Source organism: Schistocerca cancellata, chromosome 2, assembly GCF_023864275.1.
Source record: "Schistocerca cancellata isolate TAMUIC-IGC-003103 chromosome 2, iqSchCanc2.1, whole genome shotgun sequence".
NCBI classification, from domain to species: domain Eukaryota; kingdom Metazoa; phylum Arthropoda; class Insecta; order Orthoptera; family Acrididae; genus Schistocerca; species Schistocerca cancellata.
This window is the reverse complement of record NC_064627.1, coordinates 423,022,087-423,048,790: the sequence shown is the minus strand read 5'-3', so window position 1 is coordinate 423,048,790 and position 26,704 is coordinate 423,022,087. Positions and strand designations below refer to the sequence as shown.

Here is a 26,704-nt window from a genome sequence, read left to right as displayed (position 1 = left end):
GAACGTGGTCAGGTGATTGGGTGTCCCTTGTGTCATACGTCTGTACGGGAGATTTCCACACTCCTAAACACACTTAGGTCTACTGTTACCGATGTGATAGTGAAGTGGAAACGTGAAGGGACACGTACAGCACAAAAGCGTACAGGCCGACCTCTTCTGTTGACTGACAGAGATCGTCGACAGTTGAAGAGGGTCGTAATGTGTAATAGGCAGACATTTATCCAGACCGTCACACAGGAATTCCAAACTGTATCAGGATCCACTACAAGTACTATGACAGTTAGGCGTGAGATGAGAAAACTTGGATTTCATGGTCGAGTGGTTGCTCATAAGCCACACATCACGCCGGTAGATGCCAAAGGACACGTCACTTCGTTTAAGGAGCGTAAACAGTGGAATAGTGGAAAAACGTTGTGTGGAGTGACGAATCACGGTACAAAGTGTGGCTATCCGATGGCAGCCAGGTGTCCGGATACTTTTGATCCCATAGTGTATGGCGAATGCCCGGTGGACGTCATCTGCCAGCGTGTGTAGTGCCAACAGTAAAATTCGGAGGCGGTGGTGTTATGGTGTGGTTGTTTTTTTCATGGAGGGGGCTTCCACCCCTTGTTGTCTTGCGTGGCACTATCACAGCACAGGCCTACATTAATGCTTTAAGCACCTGCTTGCTTCCCACTGTTGAAGAGCAGTTCGGGGATGGCGATTGCATCTTTTAACACAATCGAGCACCTGTTCATAATGCAGGGCCTGTGGTGGAGAGGTTACATGACATTAACATCCCTGTAATGGACTGGCGTGCAGAGAGTCTTGTTCGGAATCCTATAGAACACCTTTGGGATGTTTTGGAACGCCGACTTCGTGCCAGGCCTCACCGACCGACATCGATACCTCTCCTCAGTGCAACACTCCTTGAAGAATGGGCTGCCATTCTCCAAGAAACCTTCCAGCACCTGATTGAACGTATGCCTGCGAGAGTGGAAGCTGTTATCAAGGCTAAAGGTGGGCCAACACCATATTGAATTCCAGCACTACCGATGTAGGGCGCCACGAACTTGTAAGTCATTTTCAGCCAGGAGTACGGATACTTTTGATCCCATAGTGTATGACGTCTACCGCATCTCCTTCAGCGGATCACTGCAGTGCTTGCGACATGATTCTCATGTGCCGTGGCATTCCCAGACGCAACATACTCTGAAAGATTTATCAGTTTATGTCGCATGAAGCCCTAGTTATTTTGACCTATGTGATAATGACATGAAAATTGCAGGAGGAACAAAATGCAGTCGCTTCCACAAGAAAGTGTACGCCTTCGTATGAAATAAAAGACACAATTATAAATTTGTTTACATGAAAATACATGTTATTACTAATTGCACAATTACATAATAGTTAATCTAATCGCCCCTATTATCGATTATAGCTTGACTCCTTTTTGGCATGCTTTTCACGAGATTTTCTGCATATTCTTTCGGTAACGATTTCCATATTGTCCTGATTTTATATGGTAACTCCTTAAAAGTATATATTGGCTTTACTTTAAGCTTCATCTTAATATACGACCAAACACTGCGATCGGATTTGCATCCGGAGACACTGCAGCCTAATCCATCGTGGTCTCAGTATCGTCTTGTTTCCACGCTGTACAGAGACGGCTGCGACGTTTCGGATCATTGTCCTCTTCAAGCAGCCAGTTTGCCTGGTTCGAACCAAATAGCTTCTTAACGGACCTCAGAAGGCATTTTTGATCAATATTGCACATTTTTTCAGCTTCATGTATTTTGCGCTCATTTTAAACTGCAGTCGAGAAAACTAAACATTCAGCTATCACACTGTTTATTTACGCACTGTGCATAAGCGCAATGAGTGCATATTCGAGATCCGTATCAGAGATGTCATTGCGGTCGCTAGATTTAAAATTACAGCGTACACTTTCTTGTGTAACTGACTGTAAAGGGCAATTAGTAGAAATGATAAAATAGTTAAAGTATATCTAATCCGTCTTTGCAACTGCTAAAATTGCGTATTTATTTTACTGTAATTGCTTCGTTTTTTTCATTTGAAACCATGCCAGTGGGAGAATTTTTCGTATGATTTTCCTTACGTCTGCAAGTATGCTTTTCAGTGTGCTTCCCCTTGGGACTGCTGTTTTTGGCTAAATATCACTCAGAGTTGCAGCTCTACACATTTTCTGACGCAGTACATTGCACTTGTAATGTTTACGTTTAGTCGATCAGATTGTGTGCCTATGGGGTATCGTCTCAGTTGTAAGTATGGATTCGTGATTTCCTGCCAGAAAGGACCCAATTCGTAGTTATTGACAGGAAGTCATCGAGTCAACAGGTATCTGGCGCTCCACAAGGAAGTGCTATAGGCCCTACGCTGTTTGTCATCTGTATTTCCGACTTGGGAGACAATGTGATCAGACCCCATAGTTTGTTTGCAGATGACGCTGTCATTTACGATCTAGTAGTCATCAGAAGATGAAAACAAATTATAAAATGATTTCTGCATAATATCTGTACGGTGCGAAAAGTGTCATTTGACGCCGAACGATAAAAAGAGTGAAGTCGTCCACGTGAGTACTAAATAAAGAACTCCGTTAAATTTCGGTTGCAAGTTAATAACACAAATTTAAAGGGACTACAGTTACGAACAATTTAAATTTAAATCGTCACATGAAAAATGTTGTGGGGAAGGGGAACCAAAGACTTTGTTGGCAGGACACTTAGAAAATTGAATGGGTATACTAAAGAGACAGCCTACACTATGCTTGTCCAACCTCTCCTGCAGTACTGCTGCGAGGCTCAAATGGCTTTGAGCACAATGAGACTTAACATCTGAGGTCATCAGTCCCCTAGAACTTACAACTACTTAAACCTAACTAACCTAAGGACATCACACACATCCATGCCCGGGGCGCGATACGAACCTGCGACGGTAGCGGTCGGGCGGTTCCAGACTGAAACGCCTAGAACCTGCTGCGAGCTATGGAATCCTTACCAGAAAGGGCTGACGAAGGACATCGAAAAACTTCAGCGAAGGGCAGCTGGTTTTGCATCATGGCGAAATAGGGGAGAGAATGCTGCGGTTATGAGACGCGAGCTGGGACGGCAATGATTAAAACAAAAGCATTTTTTGTTGTGGCGAGATCTTTTCACGAAATTTCAATCTCCAGCGTTCTCTGCCGAATGCGCAAATAATTTATTGGCTCTCACCTATATGGGGAGAAATCGCTAACGTAATAAAATAAGGGAAATCAGAGCTCATACTGGAAGATTTGGGTGTTCATTTTTTCACGTGCTGTTAGAGAGTGGGATGATACAGAAATAGTCTGAAAGTTGTTCTCTGAACCTTCTGCCAGGTACATAACAGTGATTTGCAGAGCAGATGTTAGTCAGGGGAACGCTTATTTACTCGTAATATGCAGGTATACGTTTAGCGAGAGGAAGGTAAATAAACGTTAGTGGTGCGATTTCTAGTCGTGTTTTTCATCAAGAAATGTGTAGTGCTGCAAGCGAAAAAGATACCTGGAAAATTTCCTTGCAGATTACATTTCAGACTGAAAATATAATTAGAAGAAAAAATGTAGCTCTCGAAGTTTCATGTGAATAACAAGGAATGTATACGAGAAAATAAACATCGATTTCTCGTAGTCGGAAAAACGGATTTGAAAATTCTTGTGTAACTGTACAGAAATTAAGGCCATCATGGCCACACGTATGAAGACATGAATGATGAAACTACATATAAGGACGTTAAGTGATTCACAAACATGAAATGTCTTCCCCTTATTCTTTGACCAAATTGTGGATAATTCATCAAAAACTAATATGATTCCCCAAAAAAGACAATTAGGATCGATGTTTTTGGTTCTGTGTCAATTTTTTATTAGTGTGCTGGGAACGTGGGGCAATCTTTACTAGCGTATCAATACTGATATCGATTTTTAAGGATGGCGTCGTTTGTTACAAACTCATTTTACGAGCTAATGACGCAAATAACATTACAATATTGTTTGTCTGGAGATAGAAGACTAATGTTACAGACTCAGGTGACATGCTTTCCTTATGTTAGTGTCTCTTATTCACACTTTGCTTTTGCCTTTGTTAATCAGGATAATGATTCTGAAAAATGGTTCTTAAAATTCCTTGTCTCCCTCCCCTTTCCTCCCTCCTATCTTCAGTAGTCAATCATAGTGCAGAATTAAAAATCCAAGTTGATGTAAATAGACCAATTGTGCTTAATACTATACACCATCCTCTTTCCAGCCAATCAGAGCGTATTATTAAAATGATGCATGAACATGACGTCCAATTACATTATTTCTTATGTACGCATCAAGTCATGCTCTCTTCCCTCCTTAGCACCAGGCAAACATGAAGCAGTATTAAGGCTGCTAGATGATGTAAACAGACCAATTACGCTTTATATCCTTTCCCTCTCATCTTATTCCTCAAATGGGAGCCCAATAGAAGAAAGAGCTAATTACAATGTAGCCCCCTCTGGGATGCGCTCAAAAGTATCTGAATGACGTGAATTATTTATCAATAAATGTCACCTACCTCCCTTTCTCCTCTCCAATCAGAGCCTGGTTTTAAAATGAAAGAGTCAATTACAATGTAGCTCGATCTGAACTGTACTCAAAAATATCCGAAACATTTATAAAAAAATATGTCAAAGTATCTGAACTGCGTAAAAAAGATGAACTATACTTTCGTTACTGACATGAAAAAAAAAAAAGTTTATGAACTGGTTCACCCGAGGCATCGGCAAATTTCTTTCGAACCTATGTATCACTTGCTATGGAATATAGGAAAAAGTATAAAACATACTCTATAAATAATTCAAAATCAATGTTTGCTAGTCAAATATAATTAAAAAAGTTGTAATATATAACTGTCAAGCAAGAGTCTTACTTCAAATATCATTCCGCAAATCCTGAAAAATGCGAAATAAAATCAACTAAGCTCTTTTATTGCCCAGTTGCTTAAAGTCACCAACAGACGGCTGCAATGTTAATCTAAACGTCAAATGTCTCAGTATTTTTTCCATGTCTCAAATGTTTTAAAATGTTTGCAAAAATGCTCGTTCAATGTAAAGAAAGTGCAATTATTGTAATGTTAGTTTCCACATACATACAAAGTCGTCATATTTATGCATAAAACACATTTGTTAACTCCAAAGTAAGCGTTACGATGCTATTTACATGCTTAAATAGTTAGATATAGTAGTTTATATTAGGAGATAGGCCTAAGAAATCGATGTTGTAAAACTGTCCTGACCAGGCAACAGAAAGTGCCAAATAAACTGGTATAGGCATGCGTATTCAAGTACAGAGATACATAAACAGGTAGAATACGGCGCTGCGGTCGGTAACGCCTATATAAGACAACAAGTGTCTGGCACAGTTATCAGATCGGTTACTGCTGTTACAATGGCAGGTTATCAAGATTTAAGCGAGTTTGAACGTGGTGTTATAGTCGACGCACGAGCGATGGGACGCGAGGTAGCGATGACGTGGGAATTTTTCCGTACGGCCATTTCACGAGTGTACCGTGAATATCAGGAATCGGGTAAAACCGCACTCTCCGACATCGATGCGGCCGGGAAAAGATCGTGCAAGAACGGGCCCAAGACCACTGAAGAGAATCGTTCAGCGTGACAGAAGTACAACCCTTCCGCAAACTGCTGCAGATTTCAATGCTGGGTCATCAACAAGTGTCAACGTGCTAACCATCCAACGAAACATCATAGATATATTTTTTCGGATCCGAAGACCCACGCGTGTAGCCCGGTGACAGCACGACACAAAGCTTTACGCCTCGTCTGGGCCCCTCAACACCCATATTGGACAGTTGATGACTGGAAACATGTTGCCTGGTCGGACGAGTCTCGTTTCAAAATGTATCGAGCGGATGGACATGTACGTGTATGGAGACAACCTCATGAAGCCATGGACCTTGCATGTTAGCAAGGGACTGTTCAAGCTGGTGGAGGTTCTGTAATCGTGTGGGGCGTGTGCAGTGAAGTAATATGGGACGACCCCGACAGGTGACACGTACGTGTCTGATCACGTGCGTCCATTCATGCCCATTGTGCATTCCGACGGACTTGGGCAATTTCAGCGGGACTATGTGATACTCCACACGTCCAGAAGTGCTATAGAATGGCTACAGGAACAATTCTCTGAGTTGAAACACTTCCGCTGGCAATCAAACTCCACAGACATGAACATTATTTAGCATATTTGGGATGCCTTGCAATGTGCTGTTCAGAAGAGATCGCGACCCTGTCGTACTCTTACGGACTTATGGACAGCCCTGCAGGATTCTTGGTGTCACTTCCCTCCAACATTACTTCAGATATTAGTCGAATCCATGCCATGTCGTGTTGAGACAGTTATGCGTGGTCTCGGGGGCCCTACACATTATTGAGCGCTTCATGTATGTTATCTAAAATACAATCCTAAGTAGGCAAGCATAAAGCAAAGTCACAGTCTGAATGTAAATAATTAGGCCTACTCATGCTGTAAGTCACGATACACCCTCAAATTAAATATTTCCACATTTAAATTGTTCTCGTGCACCATTTTATGAGGGATAAAGCATATATTACAGAGGAATACATATATTACAGAGGAATGTGTCATTCACGACACATACCCACTGTCAGCATTCAGGGCTAATATGTAGCACAATTACTGCTTTACAACGATCAGTGGAAGTAAGTGAACGATGTTTATGGTGCTGTCATTCTGAAGAGAAGTTTGTGGCACTAGGCATTAGGAGTTAGGCGTTATGGAGTGGACACTTAGGTGAGATGGTGGACATCTAGGAGGGAATAGAGATCGCTTACATAATGATGAGCATGTAAGCTGTGTGTATTTTAGTAAGTTGCGCAGACACCGTAGATTTTCGTATGTTTAATTTCAAGCTTCATTGGCCTTGCAAAGAGTGTGAAATCTCACATATACTATCAATAATACCATAATTGATAAATAATTTTATTTGGTTTAGAGATCTCGACTCTAATATGTCACATCTCTCTGTTAGTGTCTTGGGCCGTCATGTAAGGAGTGCATAAAGAAATCATGCTGTTCAGCAGCTTAAATGATATATCGTAATAAACATCTTCTTTCTTCCTAAAGTCGAAAACAGTCTTCCTTCCTAATATGCTGTTTGTTTGTATTTTGCTATGTTGTGTGTGTCGCATATTTTTATTAGATTATGATGTTATTTAATTATTGATTATAAGAAATGTGGTTTTGAACCCATTAAAAGAGCTTCGGCACCTTAGTTCTGAGTGTAAACTTGGTGAAACTTTTTTTTTCATTACAAAAGCTCCAGTAGGCTTCTTTCATTTGTAATAATATCATAATTGTTAATCAGTATCATTGGTTATAATTTTGAATGTATAACATGAAGCATTATCTTTATCCCTTCTACAATGTCGCTTGAGGACAATTTAAATGCGAAAATATTAAAATTCGGAGTGTATTGTGATATATCAAGAGTAGGACCAATTAATTACGTTCAGACTATCGGTTTACTTGTGTGATTGCCTCCTTAGCGTAGTGTTTTAGCTAACAGGTATTTTCTGCAGTTATAAGCCTGATGAGGGTATTTTTATGACACTGATCCATAAGCTGAACTTGTAATTTCAACTATTATTTGCACTATTTCGGCATGGAAACAGCACTGGAGTATTTATTTTAAAGTTGACAATCATGTTTTAGGCATTAATTTGACAACTATATGTGTATGTGAAAATTAACATTATGAAACTCGATGTAAACATTTCACTTTTCTCACAGTGCAGAAGTATTTTTGCAGCCATTTTAGACTTGGAAAGAATAGTGTGATACTTGAGTAGCATCATAGATGTGCAAAATTATTAATTTAAGGCATTTTTTTACCAGTGCAGCCATCTGTTGGCGACAGTAAGCAAATGAGACATAAAACCGCAACTGATTTTATATCACATTTTTCAGGTTTGCAAAATATTATTTAAAAATAAAACTCTTGGATCAACAACTACATATCACTAAATTTGTTAATTATATTTTATAAGCAAACATTGGTCTTTAATTATTTATATATTACATATTTATATTATTTATTTATATATTACATATTTACATTATTATTTATACACTCATTGCAATATTTCGTAGCAAACGATATATAGCTTTTTAATGAAATGTACCAATGCAACTTGTAAAGCAGTCGATAAACAATTTTTTGGGAGTCAGTAAACAAAAATGCAGTTCGTTACTTTTTTACACAGTTCAGATACTTTTATTATGTTTTGTAATTATTTGAATAATTTTGAGCGCATTTAAGAACTATGCTCTGATTGGAGCTGAGGAAATGGAGGTGTGTGATACTTTTGAGCACAGCCCAGATGGGGCTACATTTTAATTTGTTGTTTCATTTTAATACTAAACTTTGATTAGAGGAAGGGAGAATATGGAGGTGGAACGTTACACAGTGTGTGTGCGCTCTATTTTACGTGTGTAATATGTATCTTTGGAGCTGGAGGGATTTTAATTTTATGGCACAGGAAAGAATGTGTATGTAAGTATTGTAACATGATATCATACTTATACTTCACTTGAATATTACGTGTGAGGTATATATGTGTACATAAATAATGTAATTTGACAATATTTTTGTACCAGGAATAAGTTTCCTTTGGAAATAATTAATAATTTGACTTTAAGCTGAGAGTTACAGGATTTTTCACTGCTTATTTGGCGTTATTTTTAATACTACAGTCTGACTGATGGTGTACAGGGAGGAGAAGGGGACGTGTATGCTAGAATCAATGTAATTTGACACCATGTTCGTATATCAATTAAATATCACACTCTGGATTGTGGGAAGGAGGGGAGTGCGTCAGGCATAAAGCACAGTTGGTCTCGCTCAATCAACTTAGGTTTTTAATAATGGACTATGATTGGTTGGAGATATGGGGGAGGGGAAACGGAGAGGGATATTCTTATTAACACAATTTGGCTATTTCCATTGTCTTGGATTTTTCATTTTTAATACTGCACTGTGATTGGCTTGACATAAGGAGTACATGACTACTATTGGTTGGAAATGGGAGGAGAAACACATCGGTTTTAATTTTTCACTAACACGATTGTGCTATTTCCACCATCATGAGCTTTCCGTAGGTTATTTTACTTTTAATACTTCGCTATGACTGGCTGTAGATAGGGAGTGGGAGCAGAAGGGGGCATAGCTTCCCAGTAATAGGGATGATTATGTCACTTAGTAGATTGGTGACATCACTGATGACGATGTCACTAGGCCAATGATCTCTGTGCGTCTGAGTCGCCAATGTAAACAAAAAGGCTTGGGTAATTGGAACACATATACTATTTCGATTTTCAAAAGCAGACTCTGAAAAGAGTTGAAAATAAAGTAACAGAATTTCTGTATATGGCTTTAATTATAATAATAAATGTCAGAAACTATTAGCCTGTAAGAAAATTGAGGAGCAATGCTACAAGTGTGCAATATGTGTGTAGTATTTTTTGTCGAAGATGAACGTAGAGCACTGTGGGAACCTCTGGAGACAGAGTGTCTACAAAGGATGACAGTAACAATTTTATGCGAAAATGCATTGAAGGGAAAGAATCATTCATTTTCGGTGTACACCCTTTGATTTTAAGGACTAAATCACTTCATAAATATAACGTAATGAATACAGTGATTAAAAAAGGGTGCATGATGCAGTACTTACTGTCAATAATGAAAGTATGGATGCCAGTGACGAGCTGAAAGGTGGTGACTTTGTGGCTGATGCAGAAGCCGATAGCTAGCAATAATCATGGGAACGTGTCTTCAGGTTAATTGGTCTGCATAGAGTAGTTGTGTACGATGTAAAACGAGTGGCAGCATGCGGGGAAAACGAGTCGTTTGTGTCACTAAGGCATGTTTTCTGATCCGTATTCGTCTAGCTGAACACGGCGTAGAAGCCTAGCATTAGCACGTGGATTGCTGTGTTAGTAGATAATTACAGCCATTGATGAGGGTGTATCTGCCAGTGAATAAATCCTTGGTGATGTAAAATTATTACAGTTAGTGTTGAAGAGGAGAAAGATCATGGATCACTCGTCCAGTGCAATACTTGCATGTTTTTTACAGGTGTATGTATCGGTGGGGAGATTTTCAGTCGTGAAGTACGTTCACTGTAGGATTCTTCGCCTCTATAGACGAGGTCGTTTACGTGTGCCTGTGCAGTGGCATTTGACTCGGGGGTAAACTGGTTCAAATCTTCGTGGTGGACGAAATCTTCAATGCCAATATTTATCTCGCAAAGGGAGGAGAGGTTGTGGCGTAAAGTTCCTGATAACCAGCCTTTGTGCCAATGTTCTTGATAAAATTTCAAACCTCTCTGCAGTGTCTCATGACGTGAGGGCATGTGACACTGTCGGTGGTGATTTGTCAGTCAGATGTGGCGTTTAAGCTGCGCCCGTCTTGGTGCCGTCACACCCTCACCTTCTCCCTTCTCTCACTACCATTATCACCATCATACAACACAAATTGACACCAACTACACACATATCTACCACAGAACGTAGTGTATGTAGGTCCTACACTCTACGACACATTCTGTATGACTCTTATGTCCAGATGGAAAGCGGACAATATGTGCGGAATAAGAACACACTTTCCAACAGGAAGCAAGCTGCGCCCGCCCATGGGGTACCCCAGCCAGTAACGCCATACAATGTTGATATTTTATTTATTATAGGATTCGAGCATCGAAATACATCTTTTACTCATGTGCAATGCAGAAGGTGTAATTGCTCTAGAAAAGGTTTGTAGGAATTTAGATGGACTTAGAGCAGAAACCTTGTATGAGGCTAGCTCGACGTAGAGTAAGGCACTGACTAACACTGGTTGCTAATGCACACAGGTGTGCAGAACTTAAGGACGAAAGTAACTTACGTGTGATGTGCCACTGCCAAGCAATGTACTTGGGTGAAACGCGGACCATACATAGAAAGAACTGCTTCAGTATAGCGCAGAATGTAACCGAAATAAATAAACAGTGAGACGAACAGAAATGACATTTCTAATCAAAGACAGTACTTACACTAAAGTTTACATGTAGCAACGACAACCCAGCAGTCGTTAACCTCTCTCGTGCAGGAATGTAACGCCCCACGACAAGAACCCCTGACCAACCTTGTGGTCAGCATGGCAGCACGTTGCAGAGCATGCAGTGCTGTTAAGAACAGTGGACCGTATTTTACAATGTACAGGGACCCATCAAAAATCGCGTAACTTTAGTGTAATTATTGTCTTTAACTAAAAGTGTCATGTCTGTTCATCTCATTGCGTTTATCTCTCAGTTACCTTCTGTACCATACATTACCAGTTATTTTTGTGTAGGGTCCAAGTTCCATCGAGCAGTGTTTCTTGGCAGTGACACATCATATGAAAGTCACTTTTGACCTTAAAGTTTGTACACAGGCGTGTAATCTGTAAGCCTTCGCATAGTGTTTAGTGTCTTTGGGTCATTTGTCTTCAGACTGGTTTGATACGACTCCGCAACTTCAAGCGCCAGAGCACCACTGCAGTAGTGAAAACTTACAGAAGTACCCGAGCTCGGCGACTCAGAATATTTATTGAACAACCACAGTGAGACAAGGAGCGCTGTCGGGAGCAGTGGACGAGGACAAATTTGCTCATGCAACCAGAGCCACAGTGTCATAAGTGTTGGCTCGCTTCTTTAAATAACGGAGCTTTTTGAGCCATTCTGGCTGTGTCGCTAGAACCAGAGGGAACGGCTGTCTGTTTTCTGTGAAACCACGACAAGCTCATCGATGACGGTCCGCCTAATATCTGCTTTCTGACTTCAGTGCCGAGAGACAGCCTGCGTGGTGCACACCTTAGCCGTGCTCTGCCATTGCTGCCTACTGGGAAATCATGGACGAGGAGGAGACTGGTGTGCTGCCAGCGATCCTCCAATGAGGGTCAATTACGGATGATCTGCAAGCGTCATCCCCAGAATGCCTACGAGTGGTGTGTTCGTGCAGCCCTCTGAGAGGCTCAAAAGCCTCTGCTGCAGTCTTAGTCGACATATGGTGGTTCACAAGGGCCTAGCCTTCATCACAAACGACATCCTGGACCACACAGTCTACTATCTCATCTAAGCACTTGAATGGCTGTCTGCTAGAGAGTTGAGGTGTAGGGCTGCACTGCACTACAGAAAATCTGGCGGGGGGTTAGGGGGAGGAGGGGGAGCGACGGCTACCCGTCTCCACACTGCCGACTGCCATAGCACACAGACCTGCAGTTCCAAAATCATCACTTACTGACCAGCTGTGTCACAGTTTGGCTGCAGCACGCACTGGGATCCGGCAACTGTACAACGCACTGAGGCAGATTTCTTATCTTGTAAACTCCTCTCGCCAAATAAATGTTATTACAGATACCGCTGTATTTCTACCACCTCCTGTCGTTTCACCGGATCACTATCCCTCATTCAGTGCTCGGTCTCCTGCACACAAAGTGAGCCCATCTCCCGGGTCGTAACAGGAAGCAGAACTCTACTTCCTACAGTTCTGCCCGCTACAGTGCGCTGTAATGTGGAAGCTATTGGCTCTTACCGTCTTGTCCCTTCTTCTGGTCAGTGTTTCCCAACTATTCCTTTCCTCCTCATTTTTGCTGAGAAGGTCCTCATTATTTATTTCATCAGTCAACTTCACAATCCTTCTGCAACAGCATCCCAAATTTTTCGATTCCCTCCTTGTTTTACCACAAGCCATGTTTCACTTTTATACAAATTTCATACTCGTACTTCCTGATGCACGTCCCCTTCCCCTAATTAAAGCCTATGTTAGATACACGTGAGTTCTTTCAGCGAGAAATGTCCTTTTCGCCTGTTCTAGCTTGCTTCTCACATCAACCGTGCTTCGTCCGTCATGCACTGTTTTGGTTATAAGGAAGCAGAATCCCCTCATTTCGTTTATTACAGTCTCTAAATGTGATTTTCAGTGTACTGCCAATGTGATTTCGTCTGCTGTTCATTTCTCATGTCTTTCTTTGGTTTACTCTCAGTGCATATTTTGTGCTTATTACAATCTTCATCCTATTCAACAGGTCCTGTAATGTCATCAGCGAATCTTATCAATGATATCCTTTCGCCTTGAATTTTAATCGCAGTTCTGTATCTCACTCCTCTCATTTCCGTTATTGCTTCCATGATGTACAAGTTCAGCAGTAGCAGAGGAAGACACGCCATTGCCTTACATCCTTCTTTGATCCTGTACTTTTTGTTGTGGATTGGCAAGAGAGCCAACCCGGTATGAGAGGAAGCCGAATGGCACGCGTTTTAGCTCACGCAGGCTGGCGTGAGGTCTGGAACAGGTCAAAGAAATTAGACTAGCAGAAAAGGACGTAGCTGTGGAATACTTAACTTTAATCCATAAATGGTGAACATCGCTCTTGACGGTACATGTTTTACAGCATCAATAGTAACTGGTAATGGCGCCTTGCTAGGTCGTAGCAAATGACGTAGCTGAAGGCTATGCTAACTATCGTCTCGGCAAATGAGAGCGTATTTTGTCAGTGAACCATCGCTAGCAAAGTCGGCTGTACAACTGGGGCGAGTGCTAGGAAGTGTCTCTAGACCTGCCGTGTGGCGGCGCTCGGTCTGCAATCACTGATAGTGGCGACACGCGGGTCCGACGTATACTAACGGACCGCGGCCGATTTAAAGGCTACCACCTAGCAAGTGTGGTGTCTGGCGGTGACACCACACTTTTCTCTTGGCCTTCCATCGTTATTGTTCGCTCTTCATAACTGTGAATGTTTTACGTAGTGACTTCAGAAAATAAGTCACACATGTAGTCCCTCGCTAAGACCATTGAGCAAGAGTAGTCCATAGTCAAAAGAGAGTACATTTGGGGATTTTCTGGAGACAGTTCTGCTGAGATACGGATAACAGGTCCATCACAGTGTGCGACTGAAACGATGTGGCAGCTGGAAAAGTATTACAAAGTTGTAGACTGGACAACACGATTCTTGTGAAGAATACGTCTAAGTTCCTCGCAGACTCACCGTGAGTTCTGGCGATACTTGAATCAAACGCAGTGTTGTGTTCAGCCACAGTGAAGTGATGCCAAGAACCAAGGCCACATTCGTGGGTGAGACTGATCGATAAGTCCAAATCTTGCACCATTCGATTTCCATCTCTTCGGCAAGCTGAAGAGAACATTTAAAGGACGGGGGAGGGGAGATTTTACAACAACGAGGACGTTTAACAACGCGTTTGGGATGGTTCCGTATACAAGGAGTGGATTTGTATCGCCGAGAGAGTGAAGGATAGGAAGAGCGCCCCGACCGTTGGTTACGGAGATTCGATGGCTGTGTTGGAAAATAGTGTTATTATCTGTGTCACTTAGAAGCACTGCAATATTCAATAAACGTTACTTGGGCTGCCATATTATAGTGTAACTTAATTTTTTCTGTCCCCTTGTTCATTAGCCATCGTTCCCTAAGAGTAATACCAGTTTTAAGAGAATTTTAAAGATCTTGCAGCAAGTGACATTGATGAACCCTAGGTCTACAGATCCTGTGAATATGTCTTGATTTTTCGTACGTTTTGTTTCTATTACCAAGAGCAGTGTGAAACAGCCTCTTTGGTGACTTAACCCTTCCTTTAGGTAGGATATTCATCTGTAGATTATTTTTGTCAGTAAGTTGTATGTATGAGCTGTTCAGCTGATTTTACGACAGTTTTCACAGTTATTTGCCTTTGCTGTCTTCAGGACTGTTCCATGTTACGGTCTGTAAGTGTCGACACCGTCTAATTTCACCGTCATGACCACTGCACAAGGTGTGCTTTGTTAAAAGCAATATGTCTTTTGGCTCTTTTTGGAACGTGGGCTCTCGAAACGTGGTGCGTATGGCGGTTCAGGATCACGACGTCTCTTCTAGCGTATTTATTCGGAGTCTGGTGAGCGTTTGTCTGGCTTTTTCCTACCGGCTAAGGGATCCGTGACGTTCTTAAAACTCTTCTCTACTCCTTTCTATTTCTTTCGTCATTGCAACGCTACTCTAATTGGTGCAAGTCTCTTCATCTTAGAATAACTACTGCAACTTCTCCATTTGAATCTGCTTATTGCATTTGTTTCCTGTCTTCTCTCTATAATTCTATCCCCACCCACGCCCCCTGCCACCCCCCCTCCCACACACACACCTCTACCAAAGACTAAATTGATGATTCGTTGATGCCTCAGACCGTGTCCTACCAACCGATCCCCACATCCCCACTTTTAGTCAAGCTGTGCCACAAATTTCTTTTTTGCTCAGTTCTAGTCAGTGCATTCTCATTAGTTACGCGATCTACCCAGCTAATCTTCACCATTCTTCTGTAGCCTTTCATCGACGTTTAACTTCCACAGAGGACTACAATGCAGACAAATACTTCCCTAAAATATTTCCTAATACTTATATCAATACTCGAAGTTAGCATATTTTTCTTCTTCAGAAACGCTTTTTTTGTCATTGTCAGTCTGAATGTTATATCCTCTGTACCTCGGCCATCATTTGTTATTTTACAGCTCAAATAGCAAAATTCATGTACTTTTTTTGACGTTTCCTTCCTTAACATAATTTCCTCAGCATCGGCCATTTAATTCGACAACATTCCTTTGCCCTTCTTTTGATCTTGTTGATGTTCATGTTATATCCTCCTTTCAAGACACTGTCCACTCCGTTCAAGTGCAACGGAGTCCTTTGCCGCCTTTGCAGAACTACCACGTGATTGGCAAACCTCAAAGTGTTAAATTATTGTCCCTGATTCTTACGCCAAATTTCCTTCTACAAATTTTTCCTTGGTTTCCTTTACTCCTAGCGTAATCTGCAGACTGAATAACATCAGAGACTGACTACAACCCTGTCTCACTTCCTTCTCAGCCACTGCTTCCGTTTCATGGCTTTCGATTCTTATCATTGCCGTTTGATTTCTGTACTAGTTATGTCTATCCTTTCGCTCATTGTATTTTAGCCCTGCTATGTTTATAATTTAAAAAATTGTATTCAAGTCATCATTACGAAACGGTTTCTCCAAGACTACAAAAACTATAAGCGTAGGCTGGACTTTCTTTAACCTATCTTCTAAGATAAATCATACCATCCGTATTAGTGGGTTACTGCACTTGTACAGGACCCTAAAAGATAAGAGGTCTACTTCTACCAGTTTTTCTATTCATCTACAAATAATTCGTGTCAGTCATTTGCAACCATGACTTATTAAACAAATAGTTCGGTAATACTCAAACCTGTCAAGACCTGCTCGCTTTGAAATTGTCGGTTTTCATAAGTTAAAATCCATAAATTCAACTTAACATCTAGGAATTACAATTACGAAGAATTTAAACTGGAAAGAACACATAATAAATGTTGTGAGGATGGAAAACGAAAGACTGCGTTTTATTGGCAGGACGCTTGGGAAATGTAACAGACCTACTAAAGAGACTGCCTACAATACTCTTGTCCGTCCTGTTTTGGAGTACCCCTGCGCGGACTGGGATCCTTACCACATAGGATTAACGGAATACACCGAAAAAGTGCAAAGAAGAGCAGCACGTTTTGTATTATAGGGGAGAGAGTGTCACTGACATGATACAGGATTTGAGATGAACATAATTGAAACAAAGGCGTTTTTCGTTACGGCGGAATCTTCTCACGAAGTTGGAATCACCAATTTCTCCTCCGAATGCGAAAATATTTTGTTGACGCTGGATTGCATAGGGGGAAGCTATCACCATAATAAAACAAGGGAAATCAGAGCTCGCACGGAAACATATGGATGTTCGGTTTTTACGCGCGGTATTAGAGACTGGATAATAGAGAATTATGGTGAAAGTGGTTTCTTTTAACCCTCTGCCAGGCACTTACGTGTGATTTGCTGAGTATCCATGTACACGCTGGCGGACGAAATGTGTTACCATTTTGTTTTTGAATATAAACTTTACTGTCAATGCAATCTGAAAGGAACATATACTAGAATGAAGAGCCGTCCATAGAGATTTGTTCTAACTCAGCACATGCTCAATATGTCCTCCATTTCGTTTCCTAACTTCCTTAAAACGAACACTGAAGTTAGTGATTACCTTACGGCACATGTCTTCCGTAATTTCACTGCAAGCTTGAAGAATAAGTTTTCTGAGCTCCATTAGATCACGTGGACGTTTCGGGAAAAGTTTTTTCCTTTAGGTACCCCCAAAGAAAAAAGTCACATGGATTGAGGTCTGGACTATTGGGGGCCAATTTTTTCCGTCATTGAAGCGATCTGGAAACCTGAGTGAAATGATCCTCATGTCGAAATGCTAGTGTAAAAACTCCAACACAGTGTTTGAAGTATGTGGCCTTGCACCATCTTGCATGAACCACTGCGTGTTGAAGGGCAAGGCAGTAGCAAGAAGCTGTGGAATGAAGCAATTGCGAAGCATGCTCAAATAACGCTCGCTGTTCACAGTTTCTTCAAAGAAAAAGGGTCCAATAAGTCCGTGACTGGAAATTGCTGCCCACGCTGTAATCCTCGGAGCATAATGTTGTCGTTCATGAAGCACTTGTGGGTTTTCAGTGGCCCAAAAGCGTACATTTTGTTTGTTAACCACACCGTCTAAATAAAAATGCGCCTCGTTTGAAAACCAAACGTTGTTGAGAGTTTCTCCCCTATCCTCCGCCCACTGAGCAAACAGTAGTCTCTGCTGCTTGTGTTCTTCAGTGAGCTTCTGTGCACAGGTCATCTTGTATGGGTACATATGGAGATCACTTTTAAGAATGCGTTGAACGGAGCGTCTGGATATTCTCAGTTGCACTGCTGCCTTTCTACACGATTTCCCGGAACTTCTCTGTACAGCAACTCGTGCCGCTTCAATATTCTCCGACTAACAAACAAGCTTAGGCCGAGGTCGCTTCGCTTCCAATACTGTTCCTTCCTGTACAAGTTTATCGTACAACCTGTGGATGATCTTCTTGCAAGGAACCCATCGTGTGTTAAACTGTTGTCGAAAACGCCTCTGAGTCACAACAAGGCTTTTCGTTTCATGAAAAAGTAATACAATTGCCGATCGTTGCTGTGTCGTCAGTCTTCCATTGTCAGCCATTGCTGCTTACTAGTCTCCTAGCGGCAGTATCGTGAATTACACGTCATTTCGTAACTCATTTGTTTTTCCAAGCTCTGCTGGTACTGCTGTATAGATCCCAGCGGGATATCTAATGTGAATCGTAAATTGTGAAAAAAAAACAATTGGTTACACATTTCGTGCGCCACCCTGTAGATGTAAATGTAGATACCTCAAGTTTGTATCTAAACTCTTGTAGCAGATATGATGTTGAGAAATAGGTTGTTTTTCAAAAAACAAAAATCCTTTAGTTGTAGTGGGTGTGGAAAATGAGAATGAGACGTGCTTGTTACTTACTGTCACCGCAGGACGTATATCAGCGACCGGCGAGCCATCGCAGAAGCTTCGAGCTAGTGCAGAGACGCTGCGCGGTACTTACTGTCGTTGATGAAGGTGTATCTGCCAGTGAAGAGGTCCGCGGTGGTGTAGTTGCGGTCCGTGTAGAAGCCGAGCGCGAGCGCGCGGTACAGCGAGATGCGGCGCCGCGGCGGGATGTGGCCGCAGTAGCGGCCCCCGAACGGCGAGTTGACCAGCTCGCTCGCCTCGTGCGACACCACTTCCGCGTACACGTCCACGTACTCGTGCATACACCTGCAACGCGCACGCCACGCATTTAGCGTAGCTACCACTGCAGCAGCAAGCAACACGCTCCACACCGGTTGGGTTCAACAACAGAAAAGTTTGTTTACACCCTTCAACTCGTTTTTGGAGAGCAATGGAGAAAATATTCAGTTTTTATTACAGCGGATTTCTTCTTGTGGTCTAAATTTCAGTAATTTAAACAGATCTGTACGATACGAGTATGTGCCTAGTTGCTATAGTATGCAGCTTCAGTACTCCGTCTGGTAACCTGTTACAACAAATAGCTCCGAGTGGTCAGAACGCCTCCAGCGTGTACATTTCTTCGTAAAGTTCAATCAAAGCCGTCCGTACGGCAGACGTGGTTCGACCTGGCAGATTCGTTCCTTCGGTAACAGTTGACAGGGCGGTCTGCCCAGTTTACAGTCGTTCCCCGAGTGAGCAGCGCCACCGTTCCAAGGCGTGGAGTCCGTTTACAGTCTTCAGGCTGTTGCACGTTCTGGACCGCAGTATTGTTCTCGTGTGCTGTACTAACATGATATACAGACCACCCGGTTGGCCGTGCGGTCTAACGCACGGCTCTCCGGGCGGGAAGGAGCACCTGGTCCCCGGCACGAATCCTCCCGGCGGATTTGTGTCGAGGTCCGGTGAACCGGCCAGTCTGTGGATGGTTTTTAGGCGGTTTTCCATCTGCCTCGGCGAATGGGGGCTGGTTCCCCTTATTACGCCTCAGTTACACTATGTCGGCGATTGCTGCGCAAACAAGTTCTCCGCGTACGCGTACACCACCATTACTCTACCACGCAAACATAGGGGTTACACTCGTCTGATGTGAGACGTTCCCTGGGGGGTCCACCGGGGACCGAACCGCACAATAACCCTGGGTTCGGTGTGGGGCGGCGGAGGGGTGAAGTGGACTGCGGTAGTCGTCGTGGGGTTGTGGACCACTGCGGCTGCGGCGGGGACGGAGCCTCTCGGTCGTTTCTGGGTCTCCGTTTAACATACAACACAATACAATGTGATATACGAGAGCCGGCTGAAAAGTAATGCCTCCGAATGTATGTGGTAAATCTTAAAGCTTTTCAAACAAAACAAAAGTTATTAACTAACCTTTGTATCTCTTCTTGATGGAGCCACAACCTCACCTCTGCTGCACCACCTCATCACTATTAGTCAAGTTGTTTAAGGTTTGGAAACAGATTAAAATCGGATGGGGCTAAGACCGAACTGTCTGGAGGATGATCGATGACAGTGAGTCCAAGGCGTCAGATTGTTGCAGGTGGCGCAGCGCTCGTGTTTGGTCTGACGTTGCCATGCTGAAGGAGAGGGTACTCCATGTGCTTCGAATTCTAAACTGGATTACAGCACGATATTGCTCACCCACTGACACAATCACGTTACACAGTCCTGCGTTACATGCTACACTTCGTAGTACTTAAGCGACAGAGGGATATGAAGAACAAAGATTTAGAATGATAGCCCGCATCTCGTGGTCGTGCGGTAGCGTTCTCGCTTTCCACGCCCGGGTTCCCGGGTTCGATTCCCGGCGGGGTCAGGGATTTTCTCTGCCTCGTGATGGCTGGGTGTTGTGTGCTGTCCTTAGGTTAGTTAGGTTTAAGTAGTTCTAAGTTCTAGGGGACTTATGACCACAGCAGTTGAGTCCCATAGTGCTCAGAGCCATTTGAACCATTTAGAATGATAACAACATTTGTTTTAAGTAAAAACCCTTAAGAATTTTCACGTAAAATATTCGGAGGTATTACTTTTCAGCACGCTGTCGTATTTTAGGAGGTTGAAATGTAGAAATTTTACACTCAGTTTTATGTTTGGTTGCGCGTGGTTGATAACACTGAACAAAAATTTAGTTATTTGTGGCGATATTTTTCTGTAAGAGACGAAGTAACGAAACAGCAGTCACATAGTACTGATCAAACATTATGTTTCAAAACATCTGTCAGCAACCTGAAAAAACATCTGGTGCGGAGCGACCCGACAACAAATTTATGAATTCACAATTCTCTTCGCACTCGCTTAAGCACGATACACGAACGAGGGACTGTTTTCGAATGGCAGTTTATTGAAGAAAGCGAGAAAACATTGTGTACAATCTATAGATGTTACAATTTAAAGTCCGCGTTTTTTTCTCCTTTTTTTGCTCGTATGTGAACGCAGAGCCCAGGAACTGCTGGCAGGGATTTCAATACGGTTTTTACTAACAAATCGATGATTCCTGAGTAAGGCTTGTGTACATCACTGCATATTAGAAACAAGTCGTCCAGACGTTGATGCTTAATGATACCAGCGTGAACCTGGGATTTGTCGCTGGTCTTAAATAAATTATAATTCAAGATAATTTCCTTAACCATAAAAAACATTGCTTGAGTAGGCCTAATGCAAACTATTTCACTGATGTCAGCACACTTCACCTACTAAACAATTAATAACTCTCTGGAAGCTATTGCCTGAAGGAACTGGCATGTTGTAACCTATTTATTACTCATGACTAACATTTCAGCTCATCACTACTGCACGTACACAGTTTCACTCAGTTCGCGCCGCCTCATCCTGCCAGACACTAGTCACTTGCTTCTCCATAGTGACTACAGGGCACCAAAAAATTTGTTTTCTCGAGGAACCACCCGGGGGATCTTTATAACACATTACAACCGAGATCACTTATCATATGAAACGGTACTGCTGACATAAGCTCATAAATAGCTATCACTTTCCACATGCGGTGGATTACAAATGTTGTAAGAAAACGATGGTGTACCACAATCATAATACGATGCCAGTCCCATGAGCAAAGTATGAGCCCCTCGTTCACCATCTACATGACCCCAATACAACTGACCACAAAAGGTGAGAAAATGCCTCATATGAGATTTGAAGAACTGCGTGATATGGTGCAATTTTTAAAAACTATAGGCAATAGACCAGGACATGCGAAATTGATAACGTCCAGCAATCATTGTTATGGAATGTCTATATCATTTGCTGGTTGATTCACAGTACTCAACTTTTAATGAATTGGGGTGTAGCAATAGCCCAGACGCTCAACTTACTTCGATAGCAGTTCTTATGTCGCAATGTAATTGTAGTTTGCCTTCCCTTTTTACTTCCGGTGTGTCATTCAAAGCTACGACCCTTACCTGTCCATGGTCTTCTTTGTCGCATTAAAACTACATAAGTTGTGCTGATTATGACTAATATTCATTACGTAGGTATGGTGACTCACCTGTGTGTTTACCCTCCGCGAATCATGTTTTCAATCTATTGGTATATAGTACTTGGTTGCATTTACTAACTTTCAAGTGAGAGAACAGTTCGCAGAAAACAGCGCATAGAATCCGATTAAACGCTGTAATTGTGAGAAATAATGTAACGGTAGAGATAAAAGCTGGTTTTACCTGAATTAGGCGCTTTAATAATTACCTACAAATAAGAATACAAAAATTTCATTCTCATGCGTTTTATTTTTTCACATTTCCTACAGTGATGCTGGAAGGCACATATGATTATAAGAGGTTATTGTTTAAACCTAGTTAGTCGATTCTGTGGCTTACACTTGGTTAAATAAACATCCTTGTTGATTCCGAATATATAGTTAAATAAGCGAAGCAAAGACATATCTTGTCATTTTCTTTTAATAATTCCCTGTAAAGGTTTCATTTTAACGATAACCGATAGTTATGAACGAGATTCCAGTTTTAGTAAATAATCTCAACATTATTTTCTGCGATAGTATAGCTGGATTGAGGGAACGCCTGTAAATCCAAGATGACGGACTACATCTGGTCCTCCGGCCTCAAACTTGCGTCAGCTAGCTCATCCATCTCACAGGACCAAAGAGTAGCAACTTTGCTAGGCGTTAAGGAAGAGTAAAATATCAGTGGGAAGGAAAGGACACCCCGTGGCCAGGCTCTGAAGACCACGCGATAGTCGACTGACCACAGTGTTATCCTGAGTCATTCATCATCGGATGCGGTACGAAGGGGCATAGGGTCAGCAGACCGTAATCCCGGCCGTTGTCGACATACCGATCTTGGAGCCGCTACCTCTCAATCAGGTACCTCTTCAGTTGGCATCAAGAGGATGAATCAAGACCGGCCAGTCCTCCCACCAAGGAAAAATCCCTGGCACTAACGGGAATCGAATCCGGGCTCCAGCGTGAGTGTATTGACCATTCGGCTACGGAGGCGGACGAAATACCAACAAACTATGCCTAAAATACAAAGTCAGAGGAGTTTAAAACGGCGTTACTAGTACAGGTAAACCATCTAGAATAGCGTATGTTCTCACTCTCTCAACGTACATTAACAAGAAAAGTATCTACTTCTGTATATTTGGAAGTCTTTAAGTGTCTATCTGCCTGGAAGTATAATTTTCAGTCTGTCTATCTGTAACCCTCCCTCTTTCCGAATGCTACACCAATAAAAACTGACCATTTACCTTAATACGTGATGGGGTTCAGTGTACATCAATTTCCGGCGAACTCCGTTAAACTTTTTCTATACATTTTCGGAAAAGTTTTGAAAGCCACAATCAGGCTGATCTACCGAGCCAATGATCAGTAACCCTGCCCGCAAACATATAACGCCATTGATGGTTTTCCTCGAACTTTGCGATACATATACAGGGTGGTCCATTGATAGTGACCGGGCCAAATATTTCACGAAATAAGAATCAAACGAAAAAACTACAACGAACGAAACTCGTCTAGCTTGAAGGGGAAAACCAGATGGCGCTATGGCTGGCCCGCTATATGGCGCTGCCATAGGTCAAACGGCTATCAACTGCGTTTTTTTTTAAATAGGAACCCCAATGTTTTTATTACATATTCGTGTAGTACGTAAAGAAATATGAATGTTTTAGTTGGACCACTTTTTTCTCTTTGTGATAGATGGCGCTGTAATAGTCACAAACGTATAAGTACATGGTATCACGTAACATTCCGCCAGTGAGGACGGTATTTGCTTCGTCATACATTACCCGTGTTAAAATGGACCGTTTACCAATCGCGAAAAACATCGATATCGTGTTGATGTATGGCTATTGTGATCGAAATGCCCAACGGGCGTGTGCTGTGTATGCTGCTCGGTATCCTGGACGACATCATCCAAGTATCCGGACCGTTCACCGAATAGTTAGGTTATTTAAGGAAACAGGAAGCGTTCAGCAACATGTGAAACGTCAACCACGACCTGCAACAAATGATGATGCCCAAGTAGCTGCTGTCGCGGCTAATCTGCACATCAGTAGCAGACAAATTGCGCGAGAATCGGGAATCTCAAAAACGTCGTTGTTGAGAATGCTACATCAACATTGATCGCACCCGTACCATATTCCTATGCACCAGGAATTGCATGGGGACGACTTTGAACGTCGTGTACAGTTCTGCCATTGGGCACAAGAGAAATTACGGGACAATGACAGATTTTTTGCACGCGTTCTATTTAGCGACGAATCGTCATTCACCAACAGCGGTAACGTAAACCGGCACAATATACACTATTGGGTAACGGAAAATCCACGATGGCTGCGACAAGTGGAACATCAGCTACCTTGGTGGGTTAATGTATGGTGCGGCATTATGCATGTCCGGCACATAGCTCGTGTGCGGTTGAAGCGATATTGAATAGCATATTTCATGACAGGTGGATTGGTCGTCGAAGCACCATACCATAGCCCGCAGTTTTGTGATCTGCTATCACGTAGAACAGTTTACTTCGAAGTTTTACGACTGGGAATGTTATTATTACGCCTAATAGATTGTGTGTGTGTGTGTGTGTGTGTGTACGTGCGCGCCTGCTTGTGTTTCCACATGTGTCACTTACTTTCCCTGGTTTCTCCATTGTCTTTACTGTGAAAGAGATACACTAAGTAACTTTCACTGTCACTGTTTGGAAACTACAGAAACAAGAAACTTCAGCGAAACATGTCAGGAAAATAAAATAAAAGATAAAAATTGTTATTTGCTCAAGGCAGACACTCTCCAAAAACAAATCTATTTGTAAACACACTGATGGCGCCAGAGCATACGTGGCATTTGGTTGCTTTCCTTCTGAAACAGTGATCCGATGTTTCACTAATTATCATTGATCCCGACTATGGAACCTTCAGTCTAGATCCTGACGTTTGTCCTATGCACAGCAGCACTGGTTGGTCTCGTATTTGTATTGTTGCTCGTGATGAGCATCGAAGGTAACCCCTGCATCGAAGCTTCGTGATCGTCGAGGGGGTCTTCAGTGTCTTTGAACCTCCCAACACCGATCTATGCCTCAGTACTGCAGTAAGGCTTTGTAAAGAGGACATGGAAGACGTCCCTACACTTTTCTCTCTTTATTGATGGCTCATAATTCCCGACTTCAAATCTGACGTCCGACAAGTTACGGAGGATACCATTCGGACCTAAGCAGCGCTTTAGTAACATTGCCGGTAGTTCCGCTTTTCTGCAAAGTGTAGACATCCATAAGAAGTCTCCTGGGCTGTATCTTGCTGGTTGGTGCTTGGCGGTATAGCGCTCTCGGTTTCCCTCCTGGGCCACCAGGGTCCGTGTGCGAGCCAGATGCCTTACTTCTTCGGTTCTGGTGACGTGGGGTTTCATGTGGTCCTCCTGAGTATCATCTGGTGAAACGGAAACACAGTATCCATTGTCGTTTCGGCCTTGTGTCTAGAAAAAATGGTGTTAATCCCGAGTGCCTTGCTTCACTGTGTTGTATATGAATGTCACGACAGGTCCTGGTCTGTGTTTGACATCAACGTAAATCAAGAGCGTATCTGCTGACATTTTCTTACAGCGTTCTGTGAGGCCATTTGTTTGTGGATGATAGGCAGTTTCATCCTGTGGGTGATGTCGCAATGTGTAATTACCTCCTATACAAAGCTCAGCAGAAGAACTTTTCTGCCATCATAGATCATAACAAAGTGCACTCCGTGCTTCAAAATGACGTCTTTTAAAAGTAACTTCGCAATTTCAAGAGCTTTGGCAGGTGACAGAGCCTGAGTAGCTTCTTGTAATCAACAAAAGCTTCACAGATTAATGGTCCATCTCGATTCACGACTTGAACTCTTCACATTAATGATGGCGGAATAACAACACCTTCAAAAAATGGTTCAAATGGCTCTAAGTACTATGGGACTTAACATTTGAGATCATCAGTCCCCTAGACGTAGAACTACTTAAACCTAGCTAACCTAAGGACATCACACACATCCATGTACGAGGCAGGATTCGAACCTGCGACTGTAGCAGCAGCGCGGTTCCGGACTGAAGCGCCTAGAACCGCACGGCCACAGGGGCCGGCAACACCTTCAGTGGCAAAAAATTGCCCAAAGCAATCTTTGTTATTTGTGCGTCTTGAAACAGCTTCGTTGATACGAATCTCTGATCTTCCACAGTCTACGATTGCTTGAGATACCTGCAAGAAGTGCCATCCGAGAATAACATTATGACTACATTCTGTTAAAATGACAAATTCGAAGGGCTGTGTCCCGTCATTGATAGTTATTCTTGCAATTCATTTTGCTGTCGGCTTGTCGTACTTCCCATTTACGAACTTCAGCAGAATCGCTTTCGTACCATGGAACATAGTCTCCTTTACATAGAGGAGATAAGCCTTCGAAGGGAATCCCCAAGTCGACTAGAGCCCGGAAAGGTTGGCTGTCGATTGCAATGTCGATGAAATTGTCATATTTGTTATTGTCTTCCATGGAGGATTTCTATATGTGACCGCCTCGCCTGCATATATGACCATCTCGCTTTGTTCTTTTGAATTCGGTGTTTAGGCGAGTGGCTGGTATCTCTGTACAATGACGGAGATTGACTAAGGCGTGTTGGGGAGCTACTTCATCCAGGGTACAGCCATGGGCTTCGTCGCGCAGTCGACTATACTCGGCTGCGGACTATGAGCGTAAATAGGGCTGTTATGATGATTTGACGTCTTTCGGGGTAATAGTCGCCAA

The 26,704-nt window shown here is 42.5% G+C and overlaps 1 protein-coding gene across 1 annotated transcript in view; it reads right to left on the bottom strand.

The window, feature by feature from the left end:
• Positions 1-26,704, bottom strand: part of LOC126161882 (cubilin) — a 1,256,608-nt gene that overhangs the window by 174,071 nt on the left and 1,055,833 nt on the right. The window contains exon 5 of the mRNA XM_049918020.1: positions 18,540-18,751. Coding sequence (XP_049773977.1) covers positions 18,540-18,751 — 212 coding nt within the window. The remainder of the gene's footprint in view (positions 1-18,539; positions 18,752-26,704) is intronic.